Source organism: Thermobia domestica, chromosome 13 (assembly GCF_964235325.1).
Source record: "Thermobia domestica chromosome 13, izTheDome1.hap1.1, whole genome shotgun sequence".
Classification (NCBI taxonomy): Eukaryota; Metazoa; Arthropoda; class Insecta; order Zygentoma; family Lepismatidae; genus Thermobia; species Thermobia domestica.
This window is the reverse complement of record NC_137466.1, coordinates 194,115,672-194,143,477: the sequence shown is the minus strand read 5'-3', so window position 1 is coordinate 194,143,477 and position 27,806 is coordinate 194,115,672. Positions and strand designations below refer to the sequence as shown.

At 36.2% G+C, this 27,806-nt stretch overlaps 1 protein-coding gene and 1 long non-coding RNA gene across 2 annotated transcripts in view; one reads left to right on the top strand and one right to left on the bottom strand.

Moving 5' to 3' along the window:
- LOC145668914 (uncharacterized) overlaps positions 1 to 27,806 on the top strand; it is a 165,080-nt gene that overhangs the window by 115,198 nt on the left and 22,076 nt on the right. The window lies entirely within an intron of this gene.
- The window catches only part of LOC145668912 (cytochrome P450 20A1-like), a 47,782-nt gene continuing 36,101 nt past the window's right edge, over positions 16,126 to 27,806 (bottom strand). The window contains exons 9-11 of the mRNA XM_081737193.1: positions 21,791 to 21,967; positions 18,712 to 18,813; positions 16,126 to 16,480 (exon numbers count right to left, since the gene is read on the bottom strand). Of these exons, the coding sequence (XP_081593319.1) occupies positions 16,333 to 16,480; positions 18,712 to 18,813; positions 21,791 to 21,967 (427 nt within the window). The 3' untranslated portion in view covers positions 16,126 to 16,332. The remainder of the gene's footprint in view (positions 16,481 to 18,711; positions 18,814 to 21,790; positions 21,968 to 27,806) is intronic.

The window sequence follows — 27,806 nt, the reverse complement described above, 5'->3', positions numbered from 1 at the left end:
TCGTTTTTCATCGTTTTTGTGCAATGTTCACGAATTCACGTTTCACACCCATACAGAACAACACTCCATACGAAGCATTTTATGAATCTTTTTCTCAACTCTTTGTTCAAGTTCCCACAAAATAGTATTTTCTTCCCCCTAAATACTTCATTCGCCATTCCTATCCTTGCTTGTATTTCACGTTCATACTGAATATCACCCGTATTAAGCTCTTCATAATGACACTAGCAATTTGGCAGTACACAAGGGTGCCGGTCCCAGGGGGGCCCGGGCACCCCCTAACCTCATGTGAGCCACCGCATTATATTTATGAAACAATATTTGACAAAATTTAAATGTAATTTGTCCCAAAAATTCTCATATATGTCTTTTACATCTAAATGCTCCCCCCCCCCCTCAAAAAAGTACAGAGAAATCGGCGCCCTTGGCAATACATATCATGATTACAAAATATAGGCCAAAACTGTAATTAACTCTAAAACTTTAACTTTCTGTTGAACTAAAATATTGCCCAAAGGTGAGGTACACGTCAATCAATAGGCTACGTTAAGATGAACAAAATGACAAGCTTGCAGGTAATTGGTGTGTGTTGTTTTCTAGAAAATTGAGGGGAAAAAACCTTTTTATGTCGCTAAAATATACGTCGTTCGTTACCAATAATTATTAATATTTAAGTGGAAGATATTCTTTATTTATGTGTTGTATACGTAAAATAAATAAATAAAAATATGATAACTAGAAATTGAATCTATTGTTGTTTATTTTTTCTCTCTAATAGTTCCTAACAAACGACACAGCTGCATAAAATACCATGACAATTGATTTTATATTGATATATTTGGAATACAGAACGAATTCTTGGATCTCTATTATTTTGCATTTTTACTCGCATTATATTGCTGCGAGTTACTTTCTAGAACGAATTAATCTCGTAGTGCCTGGTACTACTGTATAAAAACTAGTTTTCATGAATGAGGTTAGATTTACATCGAAGTAGCACCACCCGAGCGTGACGTAATGTCACGTGGTATTATCATTGGGGCAAAGGTGGAATAAAATGAGCCCTGCGGAGCTTGTAACCCTTTTCGCTCGCTAACGCTCGCTCAACTATGTTTCGCAACGTACACTCATGTCCAAAATGATTGTCGCATATCTATAAATATGTTGTAGGAATATAATTTGATAACTAATTCGTCCGGTATTTCTTATAATGTTAGTATGTGTATAATCGGCAAAGACATTTATGTGGCAAATTTCATGTCAAAACAGCAGTAAATAAGATCAATAAAACGAAAATAAATCTTTCTTATCCATTTAGCAACATTTTGTTTTCCCCATCCTAATTTTCGTATTTATAATTCTTTTCCTATCAAATTTACCACAAATATACATTTCCCGATTATACACATAATATCAGTATTAAAAGTACCCTGCAAAAACATTATCAAATTATATTCTTACAAGAAGACAGTTATAGATATGCGACAATCATTGGGGGGCGCGGTGGCTCAGTGGTAGAGCGTACACATCCGGTGCTTGGAGTCCCTGCTTCGATTCCTGCTCGTGCCATATGGACCTTGTTGTGGACAAACACCGTGCTCTGGGTTTTCTCGGTGTTCTCCCGTTTCCTCCCACTTTCTTTATTCCACCATTTAATTCATTTCTTATCATCACCGTCTCATTTAGCCTAACCGGTATAATCGTGGGATGTAAAACTTAAAAATGTCATTTCATTTTCATTTTGCGACGTAAAACTTAAAAATTTCATTTTATTTTCATTTTGCAACAATCATTTTGGACAGGAGTGTACATAAATCATTTTTTTATCAATAAAGTTGTGTGTGCAAAGTGGACTAATTACCACGTGACATTACGAAACTACCGAATGGTACAACTTCAATGTAAATTTAACTACACTCAGTTTGTTTGCAGTCTGCCAGGCTTGCCAACCATAAGATAATTTAACGTGATATACGATAATTTAAGCCTTAATGCTACTAGATGAATATAAGATAATTTTAGAAAGTACTTTTTTTTTTTAGTTTTTGAATCTGTAAATAAATTGTAAATATGCATTAAATAATTATAAAACATACCACACTAACATTTTGAAAATTGGCAAATGGCAACCCTGCATCAGCTCTTTAAATTCAATTACGTTTACAAGAAGGTGGAATATTCTTATTCAGAGTAGCGTGAATAAAGATTTTAGAAAATGGTGGGAACGGTGACGCCGATTTGGAGTTTGAAACGGAAGATTACGGTACTAGATAAGTTGATTATATATTTTTGCTATTATTAGTAGGCCTAATATTATACTTCTTTCTACACTTATCACGTGCATAACGAATATACGATAATTTTAAAGACAAAAATCGATAATTTTGTTGTGAGATTGGCAACTCTGGTCTGCACTAATATGGAAAGAACTTTTGTGAAACATGAGCTTAAAAGAAGAACTTACCAAGCAGAACCAAAAGCCACGATGACATCGCCGTCCTTTTTGAGTAATCTGTACACTAAAATTACACTATTTTTTCCAGCTTCCTTAGAATTTTTAAAGTGTTAATGTCATCTACAAGAGCTGTTGAAATTGTTGATAAACTCTTTGCCTTGGAATTGTGTTTTGTGAAGTCTACACATTTCGCCTCTCGAATGCACTTGTTTTTATTAAAACAACAACGTATTCGCTATGAAAAGCGCTGAGATTTAAACAAAATGTGGATAAATACAAACGTGTCAAACAGCAAGGTTAGGAATCTTATGTATGCACAAGTACAGAGATACATAATACAAATGAACATAAGACAACAAACAGAAAACCGTGCTTATTCCTGTCAGCATATTTTTTTTTTTAACTTGTCCTAGTTTTGTAATATTACAATGCTCTTTTGGACAGTATGCGTCTGAAAGTATTTGCGTTTTAGTCTTCGTACACCGGACAGCATACGAGTACATAGATTATATAATATACCTACGTATATACACTAGCTGAAATCTCAGTTTTCACACGGGAACAACAGGTTTGTGTAAAATACGTATTTTAATTCAATGATAGTACGATGGTTAAAAATCTATAAGATACTCTAACTTTGGCACAAATTTTGAAACACTCCTTACCCCTCTGCATGCCCGCAACCAGCCACAGACGGCCATGAATATGTTAGGGGGGGGGGGCAAGTCGCCAAAAATTATCTTACAAATATCTAAATTGTATTTTTTGAATTAACAATAGAAATTTGTATTGAGGCCTCGGGGGTCACGAATATGTTTTAGGGGACAATAAATATGTTAGGGCTGCAAGTCGCCAAAAATTATTTTACAAATATCTAAATGGTGTTCTTTGAATTAATAATAGAAATTTGTATTGAGGCCTGGGGGGTCAGGAATATGTTTTAGGGGGCCATGAATATGTTAGGGCGGCAAGTCGCCAAAAGTTATTTTACAAATATCTAAATTGGGTTTTTTGAATTAATAGAAATTTTTATTGAGGCCTGGGGGGTCACGAATATGTTTTAGGGAGCCATAAATATGTTAGGGCAGCAAGTCGCCAAAAATTATTTTACAAATATCTAAATTGTGTTTTTTTAATTAATAATAGAAATTTGTATTGAGGCCTGGGGGGTCACGAATATGTTTTAGGGGGCCATAAATATGTTAGGGCGGCAAGTCGCCAAAAATTATTTTACAAATATCTAAATTGTGTTTTTTGAATTAATAATAGAAATTTGTATTGAGGCCTGGGGGACAACGAAAAGTGTAGGGGTGCCAGGCCCCCTAGCTCCCCCTCTAGTTCGGGCCTGCTCTGGAATACGCCCTTTAATCAAATTGGTGTGACTTTTGAAAAACAGTTTGAGGTAGATATATTAATTATGTTCCAAACGTAATTTCAAACGGGTCAGTCGTTTTCCCTACTTCGACAAAACTATGAATTCCACACTAATCTCATCCATGTTTTTGACATTTTATTTTTTATACGCCTCATTTCCTTTTGCCGATGGAACTGAACTCGGACTTAAAAGGTATTGGGGAGCGTCACAATTCACTTAAGCGACTCCGAAAACTATGGATTGCACATTAGTATCAGTCGTTTCGGATTATTTTTACACATCACCCCTACTGATGTAAAATAGGGCTACCTGAATGTTTATTTTGTGAATTAGGAAATATAATTCCTAATATTTTTTCATTGACTCAGTGACTTTACAGAATTAACCAATCTACGTGCATCCCTTAATTATCGGCTAAGTGTGTTTCTGGTTGCATTCAACTAACTATTCTCTAGGATTCCAATAAGATAGCAAACCTACTTTCGAGTTGTTTACACACATTTATGCAGTTTATCAGGAGAGTCATTTGGAGAGAGCACAGGACCAATTGCTTTCTTGACTTCTTGAAATATAAAAGTAACCAAGAAAGTTCTGTCGCTTTTTGTAGACGTCTGTGTTCAATTCGCCCTCACATCGTGAGTTGAGTGCGAATGAAGATAATGCGAAGGTCAGTTGTTGATGTAGGCATATCCAACATACTAGCTGGTTGTGGGAGTTCAGTTACACCGTGAACTTGCGCAAGGACAGAGTGAACATAGGACCTCCACAGAGCGTCATAAGGGCTTGTATGCTGTATGAGTTCAAATTGGGGTCAAACGCCGCTGCAGCGGGGCGGATGATATGGCAGGCCTTTGGTAAGGGTGTCGTTATTACGCAGACAGTGCAACGATGGTTTAACAAGTTTAAAGATGGTGACGAAACACTCGAAGACTCATCAAGTGCTGACGACCAACACATATACAAAATTAAGATCTTCAGGCAGCAATTGAGGCGAACAGTGGCCAGACGTGTGAGGAACTGTGATTACAAATTCAGTGTGACTGGAGAAACCATTCGGCAGCACTTCCATCAACTTGAGAAGCACTACAAGTTGGATTGATGGGTCCCGCATGATTTGACTCCAGGCAGAAAGCAACGCGAGCAGACACCTGTGTTTCTTTGCTGTCTCGTCTGAGGAGGGAGCCATTTCTGAACAGGGTGTTGACTTCTTATGAGAAGTGGGTTCTGTACAAAGCTCCACAGCGCCGCCACCATTTGTTAGCATCCCGTGAACCGGTTCCAAAAACAGCCGAAACCAGCATTGCACCAGAAGAAGGTCCACCTGTGTGTTTGGTGGACTGCTCGCGGCATTGTGCATCGGGAACTGCTACCAGCCGGTCAGAAGATCAATGCAACTATGTGCTGTCAGCAGTTGAACCGTGTTCAAGAAACACTCAAAACTCTGGAACCAGCACTTCCGAATCGCAAAGGGGTCCTCCTGTTACAGGACAATGCTAAGCCCCACGTGGCCAGAACGACCCGGGACACCATTCTACGCCTTGGATGGAAAACACTATTGCATCCGCTATACTCCCCGGATATTGCATCCTCCTATTATCACCTGTTACCTGTTCAATTCCTTGGACAATCACCTTAGAGGACGGCAGTTCAAATCCATAGTAGAGGTGCAAATTCCACTTGATACCTTCTTCGCTTCACGGTCCACCAAGTTCTACCGCGATGGAATTCTTGGCTTTCCAGAACGTTGACAGTTCATCGATGCTGATCTGAAGTACTTTCAATTTTCCAGGTACGTCTTAGATGACATATTGACGTTCGAAGGTGGTGGATGAAAAAGCGAAAGAACTTTCTTGGATACCTTTATACATATATACATATTTTAATCAATTGTATAATAAAATACAAAAGATGTGATATTCTTATATGAGATGAAGCATCTAGCCTGTCTTTTCCCCCAAACAAAATCTGAAATGATTTTCCTGTTTGATAAAATATTGATATATAGAATTCTTAAAAATAAAATTTAAGTAGTATAGTTTGTTTCAGTGAACAATGCGATTTTCATTATATTCAAACTAACGTTAAATATAGCTAATTATTAAAACAATTGCTGAAATGTCCGTACTTTGCACGGGGAGAACAGCTATATATATAACAGGACACCCCCCAAAACATACATTTTTCATATTGAGTGCATTGTGCTGCCACCTACTGCCAGGTACTCATTATCAGCGTCCTCAGTAGTCATTAGACATCGTGAGAAAGCAGAATCGGGCGCTCCGCGGAGCTCACGGACTTCGAACGTGGTCAGGTGTCACTTGTGTCAGAAGTCTGTACGCAAGATTTCCACTTCTAAGCATCGCTAGGTCCACTGTGCCTGATGTGATAGTGGAGTGGAAACGTGAAGGGACACGTACAGCACAAAAGCGTACAGACCGACCTCGTCTGTTGACTGACAGAGACCGCCGACAGTCGAAGAGGGTCGTAAAGTGTAATAGGCAGACATCTATCCAGACCATCACACAGGAATTCCAAACTGCATCAGGATCCACTCCAAGTACTATGACAGTTAGGCGTGTTGTGAGAAAACTTGGATTTCATGGTCGAGCGGCTGCTCATAAGCCACACACCACGCAGGTAAATGCCAAACGACGCCTCGCTTGGTGTTAGGAGCGTTAACATTGGACGATTGAACAGTGGAAAAACGTTGTGTGAAGTGTCGAATCACGGTACACAATGTGGCGATCCGATGGCAGGGCGTGGGTATGACGAATGCCCAGTGTACGTCATCTGTCAGCATGTGTAGTGCCAACAGTAAAATTCGGAGGTGGTGGTGTTATGGCGTGGTCGTGTTTTTCTTGGAGGGAGTTTGCACCCCTTGTTTTGCGTGGCACTGTCACAGCGCAGGCCTACATTCATGTTTTAAGCACCTTCTTGTTTCCAACTGTTGAAGAGCAATTCGGGGATGGCGATTGCATCTTTCAACACAATCGAGCACCTGTTCATTCTGCACGGCCTGTGACGGAGTGGTTACAGTACCATAACATCCCTGTAATGGACTGGCCTGCAAAGAGTCCTGACTTGAATAATATAGAACACCTTTGGGATGTTTTGGAACGCCGACTTCGTGCCAGGCCTCACCGACCTACATCGATACCTCTCTTCAGTTCAGCACTCCGTGAAGAATGGGCTGCCATTCCCAAAGAAACCTTCCAGCACCTGATTGAAAGTATGCCTGCGAGAGTGGAAGCTGTCATCAAGGCTAAGGGTGGGCCAACACCATATTGAATTCCAGCAGTACCGATAGAGGGTGCCACGAAATTGTAACTCCAGTGCATGGGGTCCCTGGTTCGATCCCTCGGCCAAATAAGTTTGTAGTGGACAATATCGTGTCCATTGTTTTTTCGGAGTACTCCCGTTTCCTCCCACATTCTCGCTCCACCGATTCTTCCATCATCATTCACTTGCCTAAATTATCCGTCTCCCTTAGCCTAAAGAGCATAAACGTGGGACGTTAAACTGAAAGATTTCATTTTTAAAGTATTTATTTATTTGTTTATGTTTACATTAAAAGCTTATTAACGAATTTCACATCAACTTAAACGAGTGTCCTTATGTAAAGTAGTAAAAGTTTATATATATCGAACTTCACACCCCCGAACTTGAGATCATATTGGGCATTTTCTGAATAGATAAGAAATACAGCGATATTTCGATCTCTCTTACTGTGTTTTTGCTCTTATTTCTGTCAACAACAGACGGACGGACAAAGCTATTTTATTAGACTTACGATACATACATAGCACAGTTTGAAAGTATAATAAGAAAAAAGTTCGATTTTCATTGTGAAACTACATTAACCTTCATAACAGTAGCATATCTAGAAGGTAAGAACTGCGAGGCAGGGGGGGGGGGGCAGCCAAAGCCAAGACTATTAACCCTTTAATGCACCATTTTTTCCGATCAAACTGATTTTTTAAAATTTGGAGTGGTTTTGTGTAAGAAACAAGATTTTTTTAAAAAAACAATTAATGCACATAATATGTATTCTATGGGATATTTTATGGTATTTGCATATAGGATCTATGCAAAATTGCGCATTGACATCTGCAAAGTCCACTAAAACCAGATAGAACCAATAAAACGCGACGAATGTCAGCCTACTTGCATTTTTGCACTCATTACACTCCTGTCTAACTTAGAAAAAATCAACAGCTCAAAACATGACCACCTAAACGAGCAAAGAAATCTCAAAGATGACAAGATGACAACTCCGAGTGCAGCAAGTAAGAAAAAAAAGTCCAATGCTGGCTTACTATGACATCTAGCGGGAAATTCAGAACTTCATTAGTGAAAGGGCATCTTAGCTGATACGCAAAGCTGTTAGTTAACTTTGCATGTATGCAAATCTGCGCGCTAAAGGGTTAAAGGCATATCGTAAGTTTACAATTTTTCATAGGTTCCTGCTGAAGTTTCCAACTTCATTATTTCCCGAAAGATATTATGACTAGGTTGGACATTGATATTGTGGACCTCAAGTATTTTCACATATTGCATGACAGAAAAACTGAAACTATATCTAATGTTTCAAAAATTTTCCAATAGAGAATAAAAGACAACGCTTACCATAAACTTCCAAAAATATATTAATAATAGCTTCAATTTGGGGAGCGTAGGCCTCCCCCTCCCGATCCTGGGCTGGATCCGCCACTGCTTTTTAACTGTACAAATTCAATATTCAAACCGAAAGTCAGTCTCATTTCCAGTTTCAATCCTGGGATCATTTCAGAGAGAGAACTTTTTCTGATGAAATTGAAATCTGTATCAAAAATAGTTTCTAGTTAACTCTTAGTTTTTTTTTTTTTTTTTTTTTTTTTTTTCAATATCCTGTGGAAACTTCCTTACGGATCAGAGTAGATCAAAGAGAACTTGAAGACGTCGATCAGTTCAAATATCTGGGAAGTATTTCGACGAGACACGCTTACTGCATCAAAGAGATCAGGTGAAGGACTACCTTAACCAAAGAAACATTCGAGAAGGGAAGATCATTCTCAACTAGTAGGCTTAATGGTGGACTAAAAAAGAGGTTGATCAAGTTCTATATGTGGCAGGCCCGTATCCAAGGGGTGCTCTAGGGCGGGAGGGCTCCCCCTAAAGTTTTACTCCCCCTAAAATTTTCACGGTAAGCTTGCAAATGAACTATAATATGGTGATGAACTATAATATGGTTGGATCGCCCCCCCAAACTTCTACCGCCCCTCCTCCTACATTTTGGGCTAGCTACCGGCCTGATATATGGAGCATTGGACTGTATGGTTCAGAAACTTGGACATTACAAAAGTTAAAGAAGAAATATTTAGAGAGCTTCGAAATGTAGTATTGTAGGAAAATGGAGAGACTAAAGTGAGCAGAGAGAGTAAAAAACGAATATGTTTTAAAACGGATAGGAAAGAAGAGGACACTTTTAGCCAGCATCCTTTGTAGTAAGGCCAATTGGATTGGATATATCTTGCGCAGAAATTGTCATCTTCATACCACCATAGAAGGAAAGATGGAAGGAAAGCGAGGAACAGGAAGAAGAAGAGCACAACTGATCGACGATTTGAAAAGTAGAAAATATTGGGAGTTAAAAGAGGAAGCTGGAGATTGAGAAACGTAGAAGAAACATTTCCAAGCCCAAATCTAAAATTGAAAAACAAATATTAGTTCCAGCACTTGCTGACAGGTAGAATATTTAATAGTATAATAATAATAATAATAATAATAATAATAATAATAATAATAATAATAATAATAATAATAATAATAATAATAATAATTTTTGCTCTATTTGTACTGGAATTAAAAACGGAAGTAATAGATTTCTTACACTTCCGGTTCAAACAGAAGGGTGGAGATGGAATAAATCTTTGAGACGCTAAATCCATATCAAAAACTGTATCGCGCTGTCTATTATAATTTTGCTTTAAAAGGGTATATAGAAACTACATCTGCGAAGAGGAATAGTGATCGAAAGAAAATCCAGTGACACATCTTGCCGAACATTAAATCGGATTTTCACTCAGAAAGTAAGTGACGGAGAAACTCCAGAAGCCCACAGCCTGTCTCGACAATCACAGTCCGCCGCGTGTTACATGTTATGGATGGGCCTAACTGCTGATAAGGAACTGTTAACACTTTAGTACGATGCCAATGGTGACGCGAAAATGGAATATGGAGCTATTGTGAGGGCGAAGGGTTGTCCAATGCTGTATTAATCTGGTAACATGCCTTTTTCTCAGGCATTTCTATTTGTCCAACGCTATATTAACCTGGTAAGATGCCCTTTTCTCAGGTATTTTCATTTGTCTAACGCTATATTGATCTGGTAAGATATCCTTTTCTGAGGTATTTCCATTTGTCCAACGCTACATTAATCTGGTAATTTGCCCTTTTCTCAAGCATTTCCATTTGTCCAATGCTACATTAATCTGGTAAGATCCCCTTTTCTCATGCATTTCCACTTGTCGAACGCTACATTAATCTGGTAAGATGCCCTTTTCTCAGGTATTTCCGTTTGTCGAACGCTGCATTAATCTGGTAAGATGCCCTTTTCTCACGCGTTTCCATTAAACTGATAAGTACCTGTATAAAGAGTAATATAAATTAATTTTTACGAAGTAATAGGCATTTAAACAGACTCCAAGAAATGGTAAAACCACACTATTAAAACACCAGCTCATTTTGAGGAAAAGAGGAGAATAAATCAATGGGCTTAAAACGAAAGAGGTTACATATTCAACATTGTTACGATGTATTGCAAAAATGATCAGTCTCAATTTCTTTCAGGAACGAAGTTTATCTTTATTTGTAATTAGAAAGATACAGTCTTTCTTATAATATACTTTTATATAAACTATAAGCAAACTACTCTCAGAATGTCTTACTTACATATGGTACATAATTATGAAATTAACTGCATATTGATAACTGTTAAAATGTAATATATGTTTTTTAACAGTCTATTCTACCAAGTATACAAACTTGTGATGTTTATCAACTGATAGATATCATGTAACCATTAAAAAGATTTATATATAAGATGGTAACAATAGAAAATGTGGTTAAACCAGTAATAAATGTCTATATTATAGTTAGTACACTGACCGAAGCACTAAGTATTTATACATAAGTTGGATAAAAAGTCGTGCGGCACTCTTCTCACGTCAGAGAACTGTCTCAGCACTGCAACAGTTCCATCGCTGATAATGGGTCTCAGCTTTACACGAGTTTCGTAACTGATAAGGGTCTCAGCACCACAAGAGTTCCGTAGCTGATAAGGATCTCAGCACCACAAGAGTTCCGTAGCTGATAGGGGTCTCAGCATCACATGAGTTCCGTAGCTGATAAGGGTCTCAGCACCACAAAAGTTCCGTAGCTGATAGGGGTCTCAGCATCACAAGAGTTCCGTAGCTGATAAGGGTCTCAGCACCACAAGAGTTCCGTAGCTGATAAGGGTCTCAGCACCACAAGAGTTCCGTAGCTGATAAGGGTCTCAGCATCACAAGAGTTCCGTAGCTGATAAGGGTCTCAGCACCACAAGAGTTCCGTAGCTGATAAGGGTCTCAGCACCACAAGAGTTCCGTAGCTGATAAGGGTCTCAGCACCACAAGAGTTTCGTAGCTGATAAGGGTCTCAGCACCACAAGAGATCCGTAGCTGATAAGGGTCTCAGCACTACAAGAGTTCCGTAGCTAATAAGGGAATATGAGGCGATGAAGCGTGGCGAAAGGTAATGAATGTGTTATTCAGTCAAAAGCATAGTGCTGTAAAGTAGTGGTAGCATTATAACGACATGTTTCGGAAAGACGAACAACGTGTATGGAATCAAGATTGAAATGGAACATGGGCACAGTGCATAACAATATTTTCAGCTACTTCGTGACGCCTTCTCGTCAAAATGAAGGAACCCACTACGACACAAAAGACGCCATCTATGTACCATATGGCGGTAGTTGCGGAACATCGACAAAAGATTGATGCGCTGACAGTGTAAGACGCCTTAAAACATTTCTGGCTGAAAGTGAAAGAGATGGGACGCAATTACGTTGAAGGAATATGGCAATGTTGCTCTGTGCATACAACCAGGTACGAATTATAATAATGTTGTCATTATTTTTTTATCCGGCCCTTGTATATTAAAAACACTTGTGTAAAAGTTCCGTCAATTTATCATTGGCTTCATCCAATACGTTATCCGATGAAGGTGAAGATACCATGCCGAAACTGTTACACTAATATTTTTAATATATTTCGTGCTTCGGTCAGTGTGTATTTCATTACTATCTGTGGAAATTACTCAACGCTATAATGAACAATATACAAATTAATAAGTTATTATCAAGTGATAAAACTATATCCTTTTCTTACAACAACCTATATTGCTTTCATTTTATGGAAATTACAATTCTATAACTTTTACAGAGGCACTAAAAAATTACACATAATCTAACGACAAAGTAACGAGATTGGTTCAAAAGAAAAAAGAAATTTCATCATTCAACTTTAATATGATCGCCTTGTACAGTCAGCGACAAAAGTTCTTTCCTGACGTAAAATTTATTTAGGAAATAACGGCGGTATTGCTGGAACGTACAGAGAATTATATTCTTTTTAATTTACTGAAAACTGTACTCAAATTGTACTTATATTCTGAAGTTATTTACGGAACTAATTCTACAAACGGAAAGGATTTTTGTCGCTGAATATACGTATCTGCCCCAACAATAAAAACGACTGGATAAATGTTGACAGTGGAACTTCGGACAGTGTTCTTACGAGATTGTCTGTGACAAATTTCCCTCTAACGACATTAAAAAAAAAATAAATAAAAAAGATAAAATAAAAACAAACTTAGTTAAATTTTGCCTAGTTTGCAAACAGTTGTTTCTGTACCTATAACAATAGTTTACGCATGCTCATAAGGAAGATTTATTTCATATGAAATGCGCCAAATGCAACGTTTCAAAATAATAATAATAATAAGTTATACTTCCCAATATCATTGTTCTCTTTCTTCTTCTCTCCTTTGGTTACAATAAACAAACAAAAAACAATTCATACGCACCTACACGTTTTTGATTGACTTTTCAAATCTTAATGCGCATATGATGCATAGAAACCCGAAAATTCACAATTATGAAATATGTGGTGTATCACTAGGGTTGCCAGACGTCCTTTTTTTTTTTTTTTTTGTAGTACAGACGAACAGTTTGTATTTAAGACTTGTGTCCGTGTCAATAGGTACTCTTAAGGTAAGTGGCAGAATGTCCGTACTTTTTATTTGAATTGAAAATAGATTTAATGAGCTACTACTTCCAGAGTTTTGTACTCTGTCATTTTAAAGATACGTGAACATTCACGAAACAAGCTGTGGTATCTGAAAAAGAACCGCAGCAGCCTATGGAGTGAGTTTACGAATAGCGCAAAGAATTCTAAACGAGGAGAAAAGGTCTCTTAGTGAAACTGGAAATATGTAATTTCAATCCCTGAACAAAAAGCTTCACCTTGGAAACCCAATCACAGATATACACTTGAGTTCTCTTAGTTTGCATAGATGTTACACTGCTTAACATATTTGAAAACATGACATGTAATGAACCAAATATTACTTATGTTTACATACAAGAAAGAAAAAGCAATACAGTATCATGTGTCTTTAAATAACAAACAGATTAGTCTAGCTATTTAACTTTGAGTATAATAATTTTATAACATAGAGCTACGTAGGTTAGCGTACGCACCTTTGGCGTGGGAGAACCGGGTTCGATTCCCTGCGGGAGCTCATGTGGTTCGGATTCCATATTAATCAGTCGGTCTCGTCTCATATAGCCTCGCTGCTGAAAGCGACGTTAAACTCAAAATCAACTCAACTCAATTTTATAACAATAGAGTTAATCTTATTAAAACACAGTAGATACTTAATCTTATTAAAACACAGTAGATACTTTTTCTTTAATTATATGACTTCACCAATTTTCAGTTAAATCGAAAGTATTCGTATGTTTGTATCCAGGTATATAAATAAACGCCACGTGGCGAATAAAACATTGCACATTACTTTACAGCATCAGGAGATAAACGTGCATTTCTGAGCGCCCAGTATTGCAGCCTCCATTTATTTATTCTTAACAAATACAATAAAGTCCAGTTTCACAACAAGATTTCGGAGCATATAATTCAGCAGCTACAAGCAATTAAAAGAAACTCTGTGCGGAAATTTAGCGCTATAAGACTAAATAATACACCAACATCAAAGAAATTAAACATAATTTAACATTAATCACAATTGTTAAAAGTATTGTCAGAATTGGAAACAAACAATTTAGATAAGTAAATACATTTTTACACAGGACATATATATATTTGTAACTCCTACAACATTTCTCAAATGTTACAAAAATCGTTGTTTCATAGGATTAAGAACACTAAAGATGCTAAAGAACAGTGCTGCCAGATGCCACTGACAAATATATTCCACCTCTGGCTACCTAATTATGGAATGTTTAAAGAAAACAAAATAAAGCTGAAAAAATTAATATTTATTGACAAAAATATTTGATTTTTTGAAACAAAATCAAAAAAGGTGTTACTCCTCCTCAACTGCAAGATTATTAAAACTATGTAATGTTAATATATTAATTCTCTGTGTACCTTGCGACAATATAGGTATTTACAGTTATTTTAAAAAGAAAGAAAAAGAAAAAAAAGGGTCCTGACAAATTTCTGCAGTCTTTTAGTTTTTTTCATGCATATACCACTTCAACTGGGTTTAAATAAAAATTCATGATTATCAAATAGTCGATTACCATAGTGTCAGGAACGAAGTCCAGTGGCCGCACATACCGACAGCAGATACACCGACGCAGATATAATCGAAAGTACTAAATCTAAAATTCACAACTCGAAATTGAACAAAATTTGGTACAAGATATTTCAGACAATTTGTTATATTCGGATAATAATGAAGACATAATGTTCAAGACTGTTGGAGAAACATTTTATAAACAAAGTTAAATTTGCAAATTTTGAAGTATTTGCACGTTTAGTAATCATTACAATTTATATTAAGGAACATCTTTATATTTAGGTTGAACTGAATGAGGCTGACCCTTAGAACGTTACGATAATATGACTGATATATATGCAACAAGTGACATTAGTCTATTTGCCAAGCGGAATTGTAGACTTTTCCACGATTTGGCGACACATGGTGAGCGATATTACCTATCAGTGTCGTCTAAAACCACTTGTTCTGACCGGCCTTTGTGAGCCTGAACAGTTCCAACGCTATCTGTTAGGAACCGGCTGAATTACGTCCTCGGCGCGCTGCATCGCCCTGCCTTTAACAAGTGTACCAGAGCTTTCTACACCTGATGACCGCCACGTCTTTTATTCACAAGTCTCCCCAGTTTGCCTCACGACACTGGGTGGACGCCGAAAATTGGGAAGCACTGTCCGGGAATCGAACCTGGGACGACGCGGACGTGAGTCCAACGCGTTAACCTCTAGATTATGGAGTCCCCATACCGGTGTCGTATGTACGGGAATAAGTAATGTGCTCTTGAGCTGTCATGCCAACATGGAACATCATTACTACCAACACATGTAGAAAACCTAGCTTCTGTGATGGCAGGGACTCTAGTACAACATCTTCAAACATCTTTTCTATTTGCAGGCACCTGCATCTTCTGATTGTGCTTTGATTAACCTATAAAAGAGTCATTACGCGGGAAGAACTTTACCCAGTCCATTCCTGGCGTAATATTACCTCAAAAGATTGGCTCCGACCTCCGACGGGCATTTACGAAGTTTCTAGATGTCCTTAAGATATTAGAGTAAGGATAGAAACCTCCTAACACACCTATCACAGACTCTGCTACAGAGTCTTCACGTCCGACTCAAGTATGAAATGGTCTATGAAATAATTGTTAAAAAATTATTTGACAAAAATTAATGTGTGCCCAATTCACTGCTAGTCTTGGCAAAGTTGATAGTATGGTTTCTATTAAAATGAAAAATAATGAGATCCTGAAAAAAAAAAAAAAAAAAAAAAAGTCAGTCATAGAAGCCGCTTTCTTAATCCCAACTCAGCCATTGTTAAACACCCTTCAACTAGACAAGAGCCATTTTACAATTTCATAAATGTACAAAAACACCCATTAACGCCTTTGTTACATTGATGAAATAAGACAATTATTTCTCTTCATGTTTTTGTATTTATATGATGCAACTGTAGCTGACTTGTTATGTGACAATTTTCTTGCTGCGGCACGAGACGGCTAACGAACTTGGTTCATTGGCACTCCTTTTAGTAACAAAATAGTCTCTTACGGGGGAAAAAAATATTACAATCTTTCATTATTGCTCTACAATTATGTACAGTGTTATCACATTGAAATATTATCAAAATAAATCAACCAGTCTCTGTCTCGAAGGCAACACTGAGAAACCAACTAACCTAACTACCTCTTGGAAACTGTAATCCATATTTCTTCTTCAGGTTTCGACACGAATCCAAACAGTGGTGTCACTTCTTGTCCTGGTACAAGATCCACTTTAAACTTTCGGATTACCTCTGACAATAGAACTGTGGCTTCCATGTATGAAAATCTGCAAAATAATAACAGTAAATAAACACTTTGAAACAGCAATAGCAGTTCAATTAGTTTTCAAAAAATACAGTACAAAAAATCTATCAAAGCTAATTTTTACTTCCAATTTACTCACAATGAAACAAACTTTAAATACAAAACTGGTAAACTGCTTATGACCTCAAGTTCAATCTCGGGCTAGGCGGTGGATAAAGAGTTTCACCGGACATTCCCATTTCCTCAACACGGGCACGGTTTCAGGATGGCCATTTTTTAAAATAATTCAGTGCCTTAGATCAGTGGTTCCCAACCTTTCTGAACTGACAACACATTTCACTGAGCGCTTATGATACCGCAACACACTTATTTGTTTTTAATTAATGATAATGATGACACTGGTAATAATATGTAGGTTGTATCTAATGTTAAGAACCAGATATCCAGTGTACATAGGCGGATGTTAACATGCAAGTGGTGCATGTACTTCTAAATACAAGCAGGGTCTCGAGCGGCGTCAGAAAAAAAAAAAAAAAAAAAAGATATGTCCCTGGAACACAACTACCTATACCGGAAATCCGATTAATATATTTAGTACAAAGTGTTTCAAAACAATACTGACAACGTTTGGGAGATGATTCCTGACACGAAGATAAGACAAAAAGTATAGATCAACTTGGTGCACAAATGATTCCTTTTGGATTTATAGGCTGCAGAAAACATGAAAAAATTAACTTCAAAGGTCCATAGCTCCAAAATTATTGGACTTACCATAGACAGGTCAAGACTTCACTTAGGAACTAGTATGCGCCCTATCCAAATATCCAAGTTTCACAATCCTGCGGTACTTCCACAACAATTTTTATAAAGACAGTTGGTGAGCACTTCAAACTATATGCCCGTAGCCAAACTCCATTTATAAAAACTGTTGCGTGAGTACTCGGGTGAAGGTATGTTGTTTAAATGGGATTCTATAAGAATATAATGCGGAATCTAGCACACAGCTGTCGCTAAATTTATTATAAGGAAATGTTCAAGCCTTCAATTTCAAAATACGGAATTTTTTCTTTCTTTTCTCAATTCTGAAAACCTTACAGGTAATTACAAAATTCGTCTTTATAAGAAAGGTCATTGAAATAAAAATAAACAAATAAAAAAAGAAGAAAAATAGGTCTGAAACGCTAATTACGCATCATCTTCTTCACATATGTAATAAACGAACCTAATCACTTAACTTTATATGTCCTTCTATGCTATAAAAACTTCTTCATATTATTAACATTTTCTCTCTCTCTTTGACTCCCATTATTTTTTGTGTTTCCTTTCCTTATTGGCTTTACATATATTTTCTTCTGGATCCTTGTTCTTGCTTAAAGCATGCATATGCATTTTTCATGACACTACAGTGAAACATTTCTCTTAACGGACACCTCCATAATATGGACAGATGTTTTTGTCCCGACAAAAACATGTGTATTACTACGAGACAAAATTCTTACTTTTACGGACATAAATTATTTTCAGTTCATGCTATTTAGTACAGAGAATATTTTATGCAATTTGAAAATAAATTTGTGATACGGTACAATGAACAGAAAATTCCCCTTCCACAAAATGTCTATCGTAAGTTGATGACCTGGTGAACCACCACATAGAACAATTGCATGGAGAACTTCAAGCTGCATGTTCTTGTTGTTCTAATTGATGGCATAAACTTGAGAAGAAAATTACCAGTAATTAACTCGATGGCTTACGGAAATTCTATCCCGCATTCACAAAAGCCCTCATTTACTTCTGTCCTCAGCTAACTGGATTCAGTTTCTACTTTGTATTTCTATTTCTGCAAGATCCATCTTAATATTATCCTCCCATCTGCGTCTGGGTTTTCCTAATGGTCTTTATCCGATTGGGTTTCCAGTTAAAAAAATTTCCAGCTATTTCCGAATGGAAGAGCCAATTTCAGTTTGAGTTTTCTCTAACTTAAAGTGAATGAGAATTAATTTTAAGATTCTGTAATTGATCAGTTCATTCATATTGCACTGACACACAGTTTCATCACACAGATTCATCTTAAATGTGAGCAACTGTACCACCCTAATGATCAAATCATTTACTGATTATTGCCCATACGACAAGATTTTCCCAAAAGGCTTTTCTAAGAATATTTCTTCCTCTGTAATACTTTTCATCGATCCAAAAATGAAAGAAATAAAGAAAAAGAAAACTTGTAAGATGTAATTTTTTTTCACTTGCCTGTAGCCAGGACATTTCCTCTTTCCTGCAAACCCGAATGGTTGGAATGCCATAGATGGAATTGCTTTCAAGTTCTCTGGGCTAAAACGCTCCGGATCAAACCTGCAAATTAAGACAAATGAATGAGTAAGTAGTAATACAAAAGAAGAAGCACAAGAACTTAAAATATTGTTACAATACTGTTGTACTGTTTTTACAGTTTTGTAAACGCAGTACTGTACAAACACACACAAAAAGCTTTAAGAAGGTATTGTTTACTAGTGTACATTATAGTTATCACCTACATAATTAAATTTCACCCTTTGAAAAACTAACAATAAAAATTACAATCACTGCAGTAAAACAAGTCTATTTTCTAGGTACATATTTTGATTCATTCAACTAAGAAAATAATAGCACCCAAGTGCAATATTAGCACATGTCCGTTTAGTTTTGATGCTAATCTTGAGTTCAGTTTTTGAAAGATACTGGCTCAGTGGCAGAGCACTTGCCTCTGGCGCCAAGAATTCCTGTTTTGATTCTACGCCATATAAGTTTTTGTTGAATCAAGAATCCCTGTTTCGATCCTACGTCATATAAGCTTTTGCTGAATCAAGAATCCCTGTTTTGATCCTACGCCATATAAGACTTTTGTTGAACCAAGAATCTCTGTTTCGATCCTATGTCATAAGTTTTTCTTGAACCAAGAATCCCTGTTTCGATCCTACGTCATATAGAATAAGCTTTTGTTGAACCAAGAATTCCTGTTTCGAACTTACGCGATATAAGTTTTTGTTGAACCAAGCAGATAACACAAAATTTAACAGAATAGTGGGATCACAATAGAATCTTCGCAGTAATGCCAGATGATATATGATGATGAGCTCTTAAGATTAGTTTACTTTTAAACGTTTATTATTGCCTGTGACTTTCGTCCTATCTCTGAAATCAAAACAGCTGCTAACCACGTCTTGCGTTCATCGTAGACTTTGACAGATAGCAGTTCTTTCAAATGGCGTTATTCCCAAATAACTCATTAAGCGCATATTATTGTTATGCCTTTAAATTATTATTTTTTTTTTTTTTTTTAAATATTTTTCAGTCAGCCATGACGTAGATTGAACTCAGAGCACTACTATTATTAACTTTTTATTAACAATTAATCTACGCTTAAACACTAAAGTGCAAGTGTAAAATCAATTTTAATCATAATTTATTACTAGTTAAGTCGTTCAGACCGTTTTGGAAAATCACACATAAAAATGAAAGTAGATAAGCATTTGATCATTTATGTAGACACAAGAAGAGCTTTTATTAGAAGGGGTTTAAAATGTAGAAGATACTCACTACAACTATTTATCTTTAATATATATATATATATATATATATATATATATATATATATATATATATATATATATATATATTATCATATGGATTTCTCCTTGTTCGAATCGTGCAGCAATATTTTCTTTGTAATATGTCTAAATGGTCACTATTGCCAGTACTTAAATGTTCATAATAATAATAATATAATAAAGAAAATTGAATACCAATAATTGACAGAACACCATCACTGCGATTTCTACAAATTACAATAAAATTACTTGCTTATGCATTACATATTTCATTTTACTAACCTCAACTAATTACTGATTTACGTTATTGTTAAAAGTTTCATAACACAGTAATACATTAATTTTTTTAACCCTTTTAAATGTTGTATGCAGGGTGCACAAATGCTTCCTTTCGGAGTTACAGGGTGCCGAATACGTAAAAAAAACTTTAAAGGTCCATAGCTCCAAAACTATGGGACCTACCGTAGTCGGGTCAAGACTTCACTTACGAACTAATATGTACCCTATCCAAATATCCATGTTTCAGAGTCCTAAGATACTCACGCAACAATTTTTATAAAGGTAGTTGGTGAGTACTTCAGCTTATATGCCCGAAGCCAAACTCCTATTGCGTGAGTATCTTAGGATTCTGAAATATGGATTTTTGGATAGGACACATATTAGTTCCTACGTGAAGTTTTGACCCGACTACGATAGGTCCCATAGTTTTGAAGTTATGGACCTTTCAAGTTCAATTTTTCACGTTTTCGGCAACTTATAACTCCGAAAGGAAGCATTTGTGCACACCGGTTGGTCTATACCTTTTGTCTTATCTTGATGTTAGGAATCACCTCCTAAACGCAGTTGGTGTTGTTTTGAAACACCCTATATATAAGGAAGTACTGGCAACAGTGACCATTGGATAAATTACAACGAAATTACTACGATTTTCTTTAAAAGAATTAAGTTATTGTATCCTTTTCATTACCTACATAACTGATGAACTTTATCATTTGGAATCAATGCAACAATTTAAGCTGTAAACACTCAAAAATTACTTGTATTATTTTATGAATTTCACATTGTTCCTCTTAGAAGTTAAGGGTTATTCAAAAAGTGCGCCGGTTTGGGATCTTCTGGCAAATTTTTGTTTCTCAATTGCCGACATTGTTTTGTATTGTTGCTTTACCCACAAATATTCCGGCTGTCGCCTTAGTCTGAATTTCTCGCATTTCTTCAGTCTGTGTCTAGCCATGGAGCAGTTTACTATAACGCAACGTGTGGTAATTGTAAAAACGTTTTATCAGAACGGAGAAAGTTATGAAGCAACTGTCAGGCGACTTCGAGCGGTTCTAGGGCGAAATGAGGCACCGAATGAATCAAAAGTACGCAGACTTATGAAAAAGTTCATTAAAACGGGTTCAACAAAGAGCATTAAATGTCCTGAGCATCGTCGCAGTGGTCGTCGGCGAAATCCATGTGGAAACTTGTCAGGTAGTCTTAGCGAATTTCACGAACAGAGTTATTGCATGCCAGTACAGTAGAGGAGGTCATATGCCCGACATCATTCACCATACCTGAAATCGGAATGTGTGATGAACATATTTATGAATTTTGATAGTGTGTTTTAAAAAAATAAAGTTCATAATTTGATGTAACAAAACCGGCGCCCTTTTTGAATAACCCTATATTACTGAAACGCTTAAAAAAAATTAAAAAGGCACTCAAACTTTCACCTGAAAATAAAATATAAGTGGACTTACTTCTCAGGATTGGGCCAGTAAGTTTCGTTTTGTAGAGTGACACCTAGAGCATGAATGACAGGAGTATTGCTGGGAATGACATGTCCACAAATTACACTCTCCTGTTCACAAAATCTTGCTGCATATGGTGCTATTACGCCACATCGAAGGGTTTCATCCAGCACTTGACGCATATATCTGTAAATAAATAAAATAAATAAATAAATAAGTAATAAAAATAGTAATTGTCACTTTTTGACAAATCAAGGATTAGATATCTAAATCATTTTAGGTTACGGTCCTGAAATCAAGAAAAGTTATAATTTTGAAGATTCACGATATATGAAGTCTATTCAAAATATATCAGATCTCTGGCCTGGAAAGAAAATTACAATTACTTATCTGGGGAGCTGAAATTTCTTTCGGAATGTACCGCTGAACTGTCACATTGCCTATAATGTCTACTCGTGATTCAAGGAACATTTTCAGCCCGAGGGAATAGACAACCACATAAGGAGACCACGCAGCCTATATTATGTTTGGTCAAAAAACAAGTTTCACTGGTGCTCTCTGGTAATGTTCTGGCCTTGTGGTGAGTATTACCAATGAAGCATCCCACGGGAGTCAACGAACAAATAACATGACTGATATTGCTGGGTACCTGTCACTTTTTATTATTATTATTATTATTATTATAACCTTGGGGATGATAAATGTGTTTACTGGCGATTGCACTTCGGTTTTTGAGTCGTTTCTTAAAACCACCAACATGAACAAATCTTCTCTCAAATTTACCAAACCACTTTTGGGTGTAATACACAGTCCAACATGTGTAAAGTTCATATCTTATCAAGTATGTAACGGTGTTCGAGTCCTAGTTCAGGGGCGGAATTTTTTAATACTGGGGGAATCAAATTTATGACAAGATAAATTTGATTTCCAGTCTTGGTTCTGAAAATTATTTGAATAATTTTCATAAAAATTATGTTCGGGTTCGCCAAATACTATTTATGAATATACAAATTGTTTTTGCTTATTTACTTGCCGCCCTAGCAAGTTATAACATGCCTAATAAGCAGAAAGCTGAATGTACGTGCGTTGATTCATGAAAGTCTGATTTACACCGCACGATTTTTATAATCCTATTTTCCCCATACGGTACTCCAGAGTGCTAGGAAAATAGGTGCGTAGTTAGTTAGAACATGTTTCAAAAGATAGTCACGTGCTGCATAGCTGAAATAAAATTACTATTGTAGTTTTATTGGGAAACAGCTGTACTGGCCGTCACTTCGCTAAGCAATTAAAATTATTGCATGAGTTAATTTAGTTATGAGACAGAATTTATGTAAATGTAGAACAGAAAATTTACTATAAATTCTATTAACTGTATCTGTGAGGGTCAGCTCAGCTAGGTTCCCAGTTGTTTCGAAATAATATAAGAAAATTCTCTAATTGGCCTAGAATAGGTTGGGAAATCTGAATTGTTTTTGTAATGACAATTTAACAAAATTTAGGTAACAGTAATAAATTTTTAATTATCCAAACTTGCAATAAAATTTAAATTGAACAACAATAAAAAAAATTGAAATGACATGATCATTTTAAGTTGAAATAAATTGAGACAAATGTCACTAAAATAAAATAAAAGATGAAATATGGAATACGTTGACTGAAGAATCTGAAGGATTCTTATTTTCTTTATGTTGTTTAACAATAGGTCTTAGGCAATACTTTCAAATTACAAAGATTTGAATTTAGTGAGCAGTTTACCTTTCTTTTGTAACTGCTTATTATATAAATTACAAACAATATTTTCTATTTTCCACTTTTTAAAGATGAATATTCTAGATATTCCAAAAAAATTAAATGTACATGGTATCATTGTTTCATCTTTCCGATATAACCTTTTGTGTGTGATTTATTTAGTCCAGAAGACAATATTTTATGCATCAAGCACAGAAGGAGAAAGTAGGGAAATGCCTATGCTTGAGAAATAGATAGTTGACGAAGGTGGGAAAATTAGATGATTTTGAATGCTAGCAAGACATGACTATTATTTAGATTAATTAAAGACGAAAAGATAGTGAAAGTTTTGATTTGAGCAGTGCACTGATTTGACTTTAACTGTCTACTTTAAATTGAAAATTCTCTACACATGGATATAGATCTAAGATAATAATATCCAATAATAATAATAAAATACCTCGTAATATAGAAACAAACAATCATCTATACTTGGACACATATACTAAATAGTCACACGTTATATACACAATGATTACAAGAACACATATATAGATATCAGAATTTATACTTAACTTGGCCAATATTTCTTTCTAAACGTCGGTACCTTATATTTCTTTATTTTACTTTGCGCAATATTTTACTTCATAATTATGAAGATCTGTCTGTGCGGCGTTTGCGCAGACAGATGTCTTTTTTTTATGTTTAGTTGCTTATTTACGAGTTAATTTGGTCCTAATGATACTTTTCTCTATTTACATGCTTAGGGCAAGAATTATACTCTATGTCTTTCAATTTAGGTACACCCTGTCAATACAAATAAAAATACCTATATCTAGCCAACAGATTACATTCGTCTTCTAACTGACAAATACGAGTTTTCTGGGTATGTACTTGGTAAATAAAAAAACTTTTGATAGAAGTACATGAAAACATAAAGATCATTTATCCAATTAATACTTGAATAGTAATGCTTTTCTGACACATTAATCTCGTCGTGTAATAACCTAACTTTTTATACTGTCACAAAATTTTCTACATATAATATCTTTAAATGAGCAAACAACACTAACATTTAGAATATAAGGAGATAATTTTCAGAATCTAACATTAATTAGTTGTGTGAATATAAATGGTTAAAATGACAAAAGTTAATCACAAATAAATTTTAAAATATCGATTTCAGTTGTAAAAAAAATAATAATAATAAAAGATAACTGTTCAGTCCGTCAAGGCCGGATTACCACGATTCAATTCTCTTCTCGATACATTAGTGAATTTGGCCAAGGTAAGAGGATGCGCTCGCCCACGGTAATGTGGCAACAAATTCCAAATTGAAAATTTAATATAAAGGTTTTGTCCTACCTTCCCGTCGATTCCCATGTTGAAGCTACCACTTTTATTCACCTCTGGTCGACCACTTACAACACTCAAGTTCCTGTGTTCATGTGACTGCAGCATCCCGTTCGACTCCCGAGATGTGTATGGTCACCCGCCGATCTCTCTCTCTCCTCCTTAGGCCTTTGGCTCTCTCTGGACGTTTAGGACGTCATCAACGGACTGTAGCATCCAAATTCCTCCTCTTATCTAGGCGTCTCGGCGTCTCTTCATAGGTTGTCTCGGTCAAAGTGATTATAGAAGTCCAATATTGGTGAATCCAACTGATACACTGATTAACAAATTATGTATCCGTAAACTGATTAACAAATAATGTATCCGTATATATGTTGGTCACAATTATCACAATTTGTCACAGTCACAAATCAAACTTTAGTTGCACTCTGTTATAAATCGATATAAATGCAAAATAGATTATAGTTGGGAGAACGTTCGGAATTTGATTAAACTTTATTAGTGTTTTCATGAGTGAACTCGTTGCGGCACTATTAGGTGTTTAGCACTTCATTGTATATGGTTGTTCAACACGATAAAAAAAAAATAATGAATAAAATTGTGTGTGTGAGTTCGGTATGCGTGTTGTCGGTGTCACTTCTCAAACTTAACTGCCCTTTCTTTTAGTATCTTGCAACCGTCTTTCTATTTAAAAAAAAGTAACGTATGTTCTCCCAATTCCAGTTTTAAAATTTCAAAATTGCCAAAATAGGTTGTTGTTTTTGCGTTGCCTTTTCTTTCTTCCTAAAATGTTAAAATGTGCTAATGGACTTCTAGCTTGCAATATCGTGCCGGTGTGGTTCTTTCGGTTTTATCATGCGCTTGCGAATATACCTCTTTTCTACGATAGCTATTGTGAAGATTCTCTTTCTACACAAACTGTCTAGCCTTACAATAGAACTTGAGTGTGTCTCCTGGCTGTGGGTGGTCGTGGTGAATAAAGACTTTTAAAGACTTCCGTTACTCAGGTGTCTCATTTACCGCTGAAAGGGTGGATACCGTTGGAAAGCGAATAAAAAAAAATACGCGTTTGAAGGAAAACAGAAATACAGATTCTTCATTTTAAAAGAAAAATGATGTTTCAAAATATGTACTAAAGAATATACTAATAAATGATTTACTAATTAATTGGGTCGCAATAGCAACTGTCACAAGTAATTTTCTTATTTTGGCTTGTTGGAACCTACCAGAAAATGATTCACTCTCTACTGCCGTGTGGCAATCTCTGAAACAGTTGAATTATTCCATCGTATGTGTATCAAGAAGGTTCTACTATCTCTCGAATTTTTTTCTACTTAGCAGGGGTAAAAGTTTGGGGGAACGCGGAGGGACACAGTTCCACCACTTCCAAAAAAATATGTACAGCGTTTCCCAGTTCCTAAAACAATTACAATGGGCAAAGATAGGCAGGGGGGCGGTGTGACGTCTGCCGCTACCTACCGTCCCCCTACCTTTTCAGATCCATTTTTACCCCTCCTTCTTAGGTATCAGGAAGTTTTTAGCTAAAGTCATGTAACATCTCTGCTTAAGTCTATACGTCATTACGTGCCAAAAGAAAATCCGAAGGGCATTAGTTACGCTGATTTACTCACAGGGTGAGATTCACTACTGACGCACTCTGCGAGAGGAAAAAACATCATGCTTGCAAACGGTGCCCTACACCATTCCACCATAAGACATTTCCTTTGCTTTTTTCGATTCCGCAGTGAAAATAGAGATGGGTATTTTTTGAATAGACCTCGTACAAATGTCTCCTTTAACACAGCACAAAACAAAAACTAGAACTTTATATCATAATATAAACCGAGCAACAACGATAACAAGATTCTTAGAAGGCCCCAGCAATTTTGTAGTAATCCTGTACTTTATTTACAAGTCGATTCATAATTTATTAAAATTCGAAGTTTTACTAAAATAAGTAGATGATTTTCTCGAAGAATATGCATAACTAACATTGACCACTTCTATTTGTTTAACCCTTTTAAATTCTGACTTTTTTTAGGTAAATTTAAGACTCTCAGTCAAGCAGCTACAGGATCATCCCTATGTGTCCTAGGATCATGGTTTGTACCTCGTTCTCTTCAGCATAGAATAGCCTTTCAAACGGTGCCATTCACGCTTCCCTATCAGGTCCCTGAGGCGAGAAATTTTGAGAGAAAACGGTTTTTCTTTCAGATTTTTTTCATTTTTTTAAAGTTTTGAGGCCCACTGGACCCCGTGTTAACGCACAGAACTAAAAATCAACCGAAAAATGTTAACGGGTGTACTAAAGGTGTGTACAAAATTTCAAACTTCTATCTTGAATAGTAAGGGCGGGAAATACCCTCCCCCTCTACCAATGAGCACCACAATGCTCTAGATTATCACAAAAGACCCGGATCTCAGGTAAAAAAAAAAAAAAAAAATCCTGAGGCATCCCTATTTATCCTAGGCTCATATTTTCTACTTCATTCTCTTCAAAATAGAGCATCCTTTCAAACGGTACCATTCACATGTCTTCATCGTGTATCTGAGGCGGGAAAATCACGAAAAAGGGGATTTTTTGGTTAAAAATCCGTCTTTTTACATCTCCGTCCCTCCGGACGCTCCTGTGTTAACGCAGAGAACTGAAAAAAAAATCTTAAAAATACTACTCGGTGCACTGAATGTTTGTGCAAAATTCCAATCTTCTAGGTGCAAAATTACGCCCGCCAAAAAACAATAAAAATAGTCATAAATAAAAAATATTATTTTTTAAGTTATGACGTCATCACCCCTATATCTCGACGTACAAAGGTGTGAAACCATACGTAACGTGTTCTACAATGCCTCTATGCTTGAAGAAAAACAAACGAAGTAAAAAGCTTTATTGGTACTTTTCAAATCGAATGGTGAAGACACTACTTCAGTGCCTATATATAGA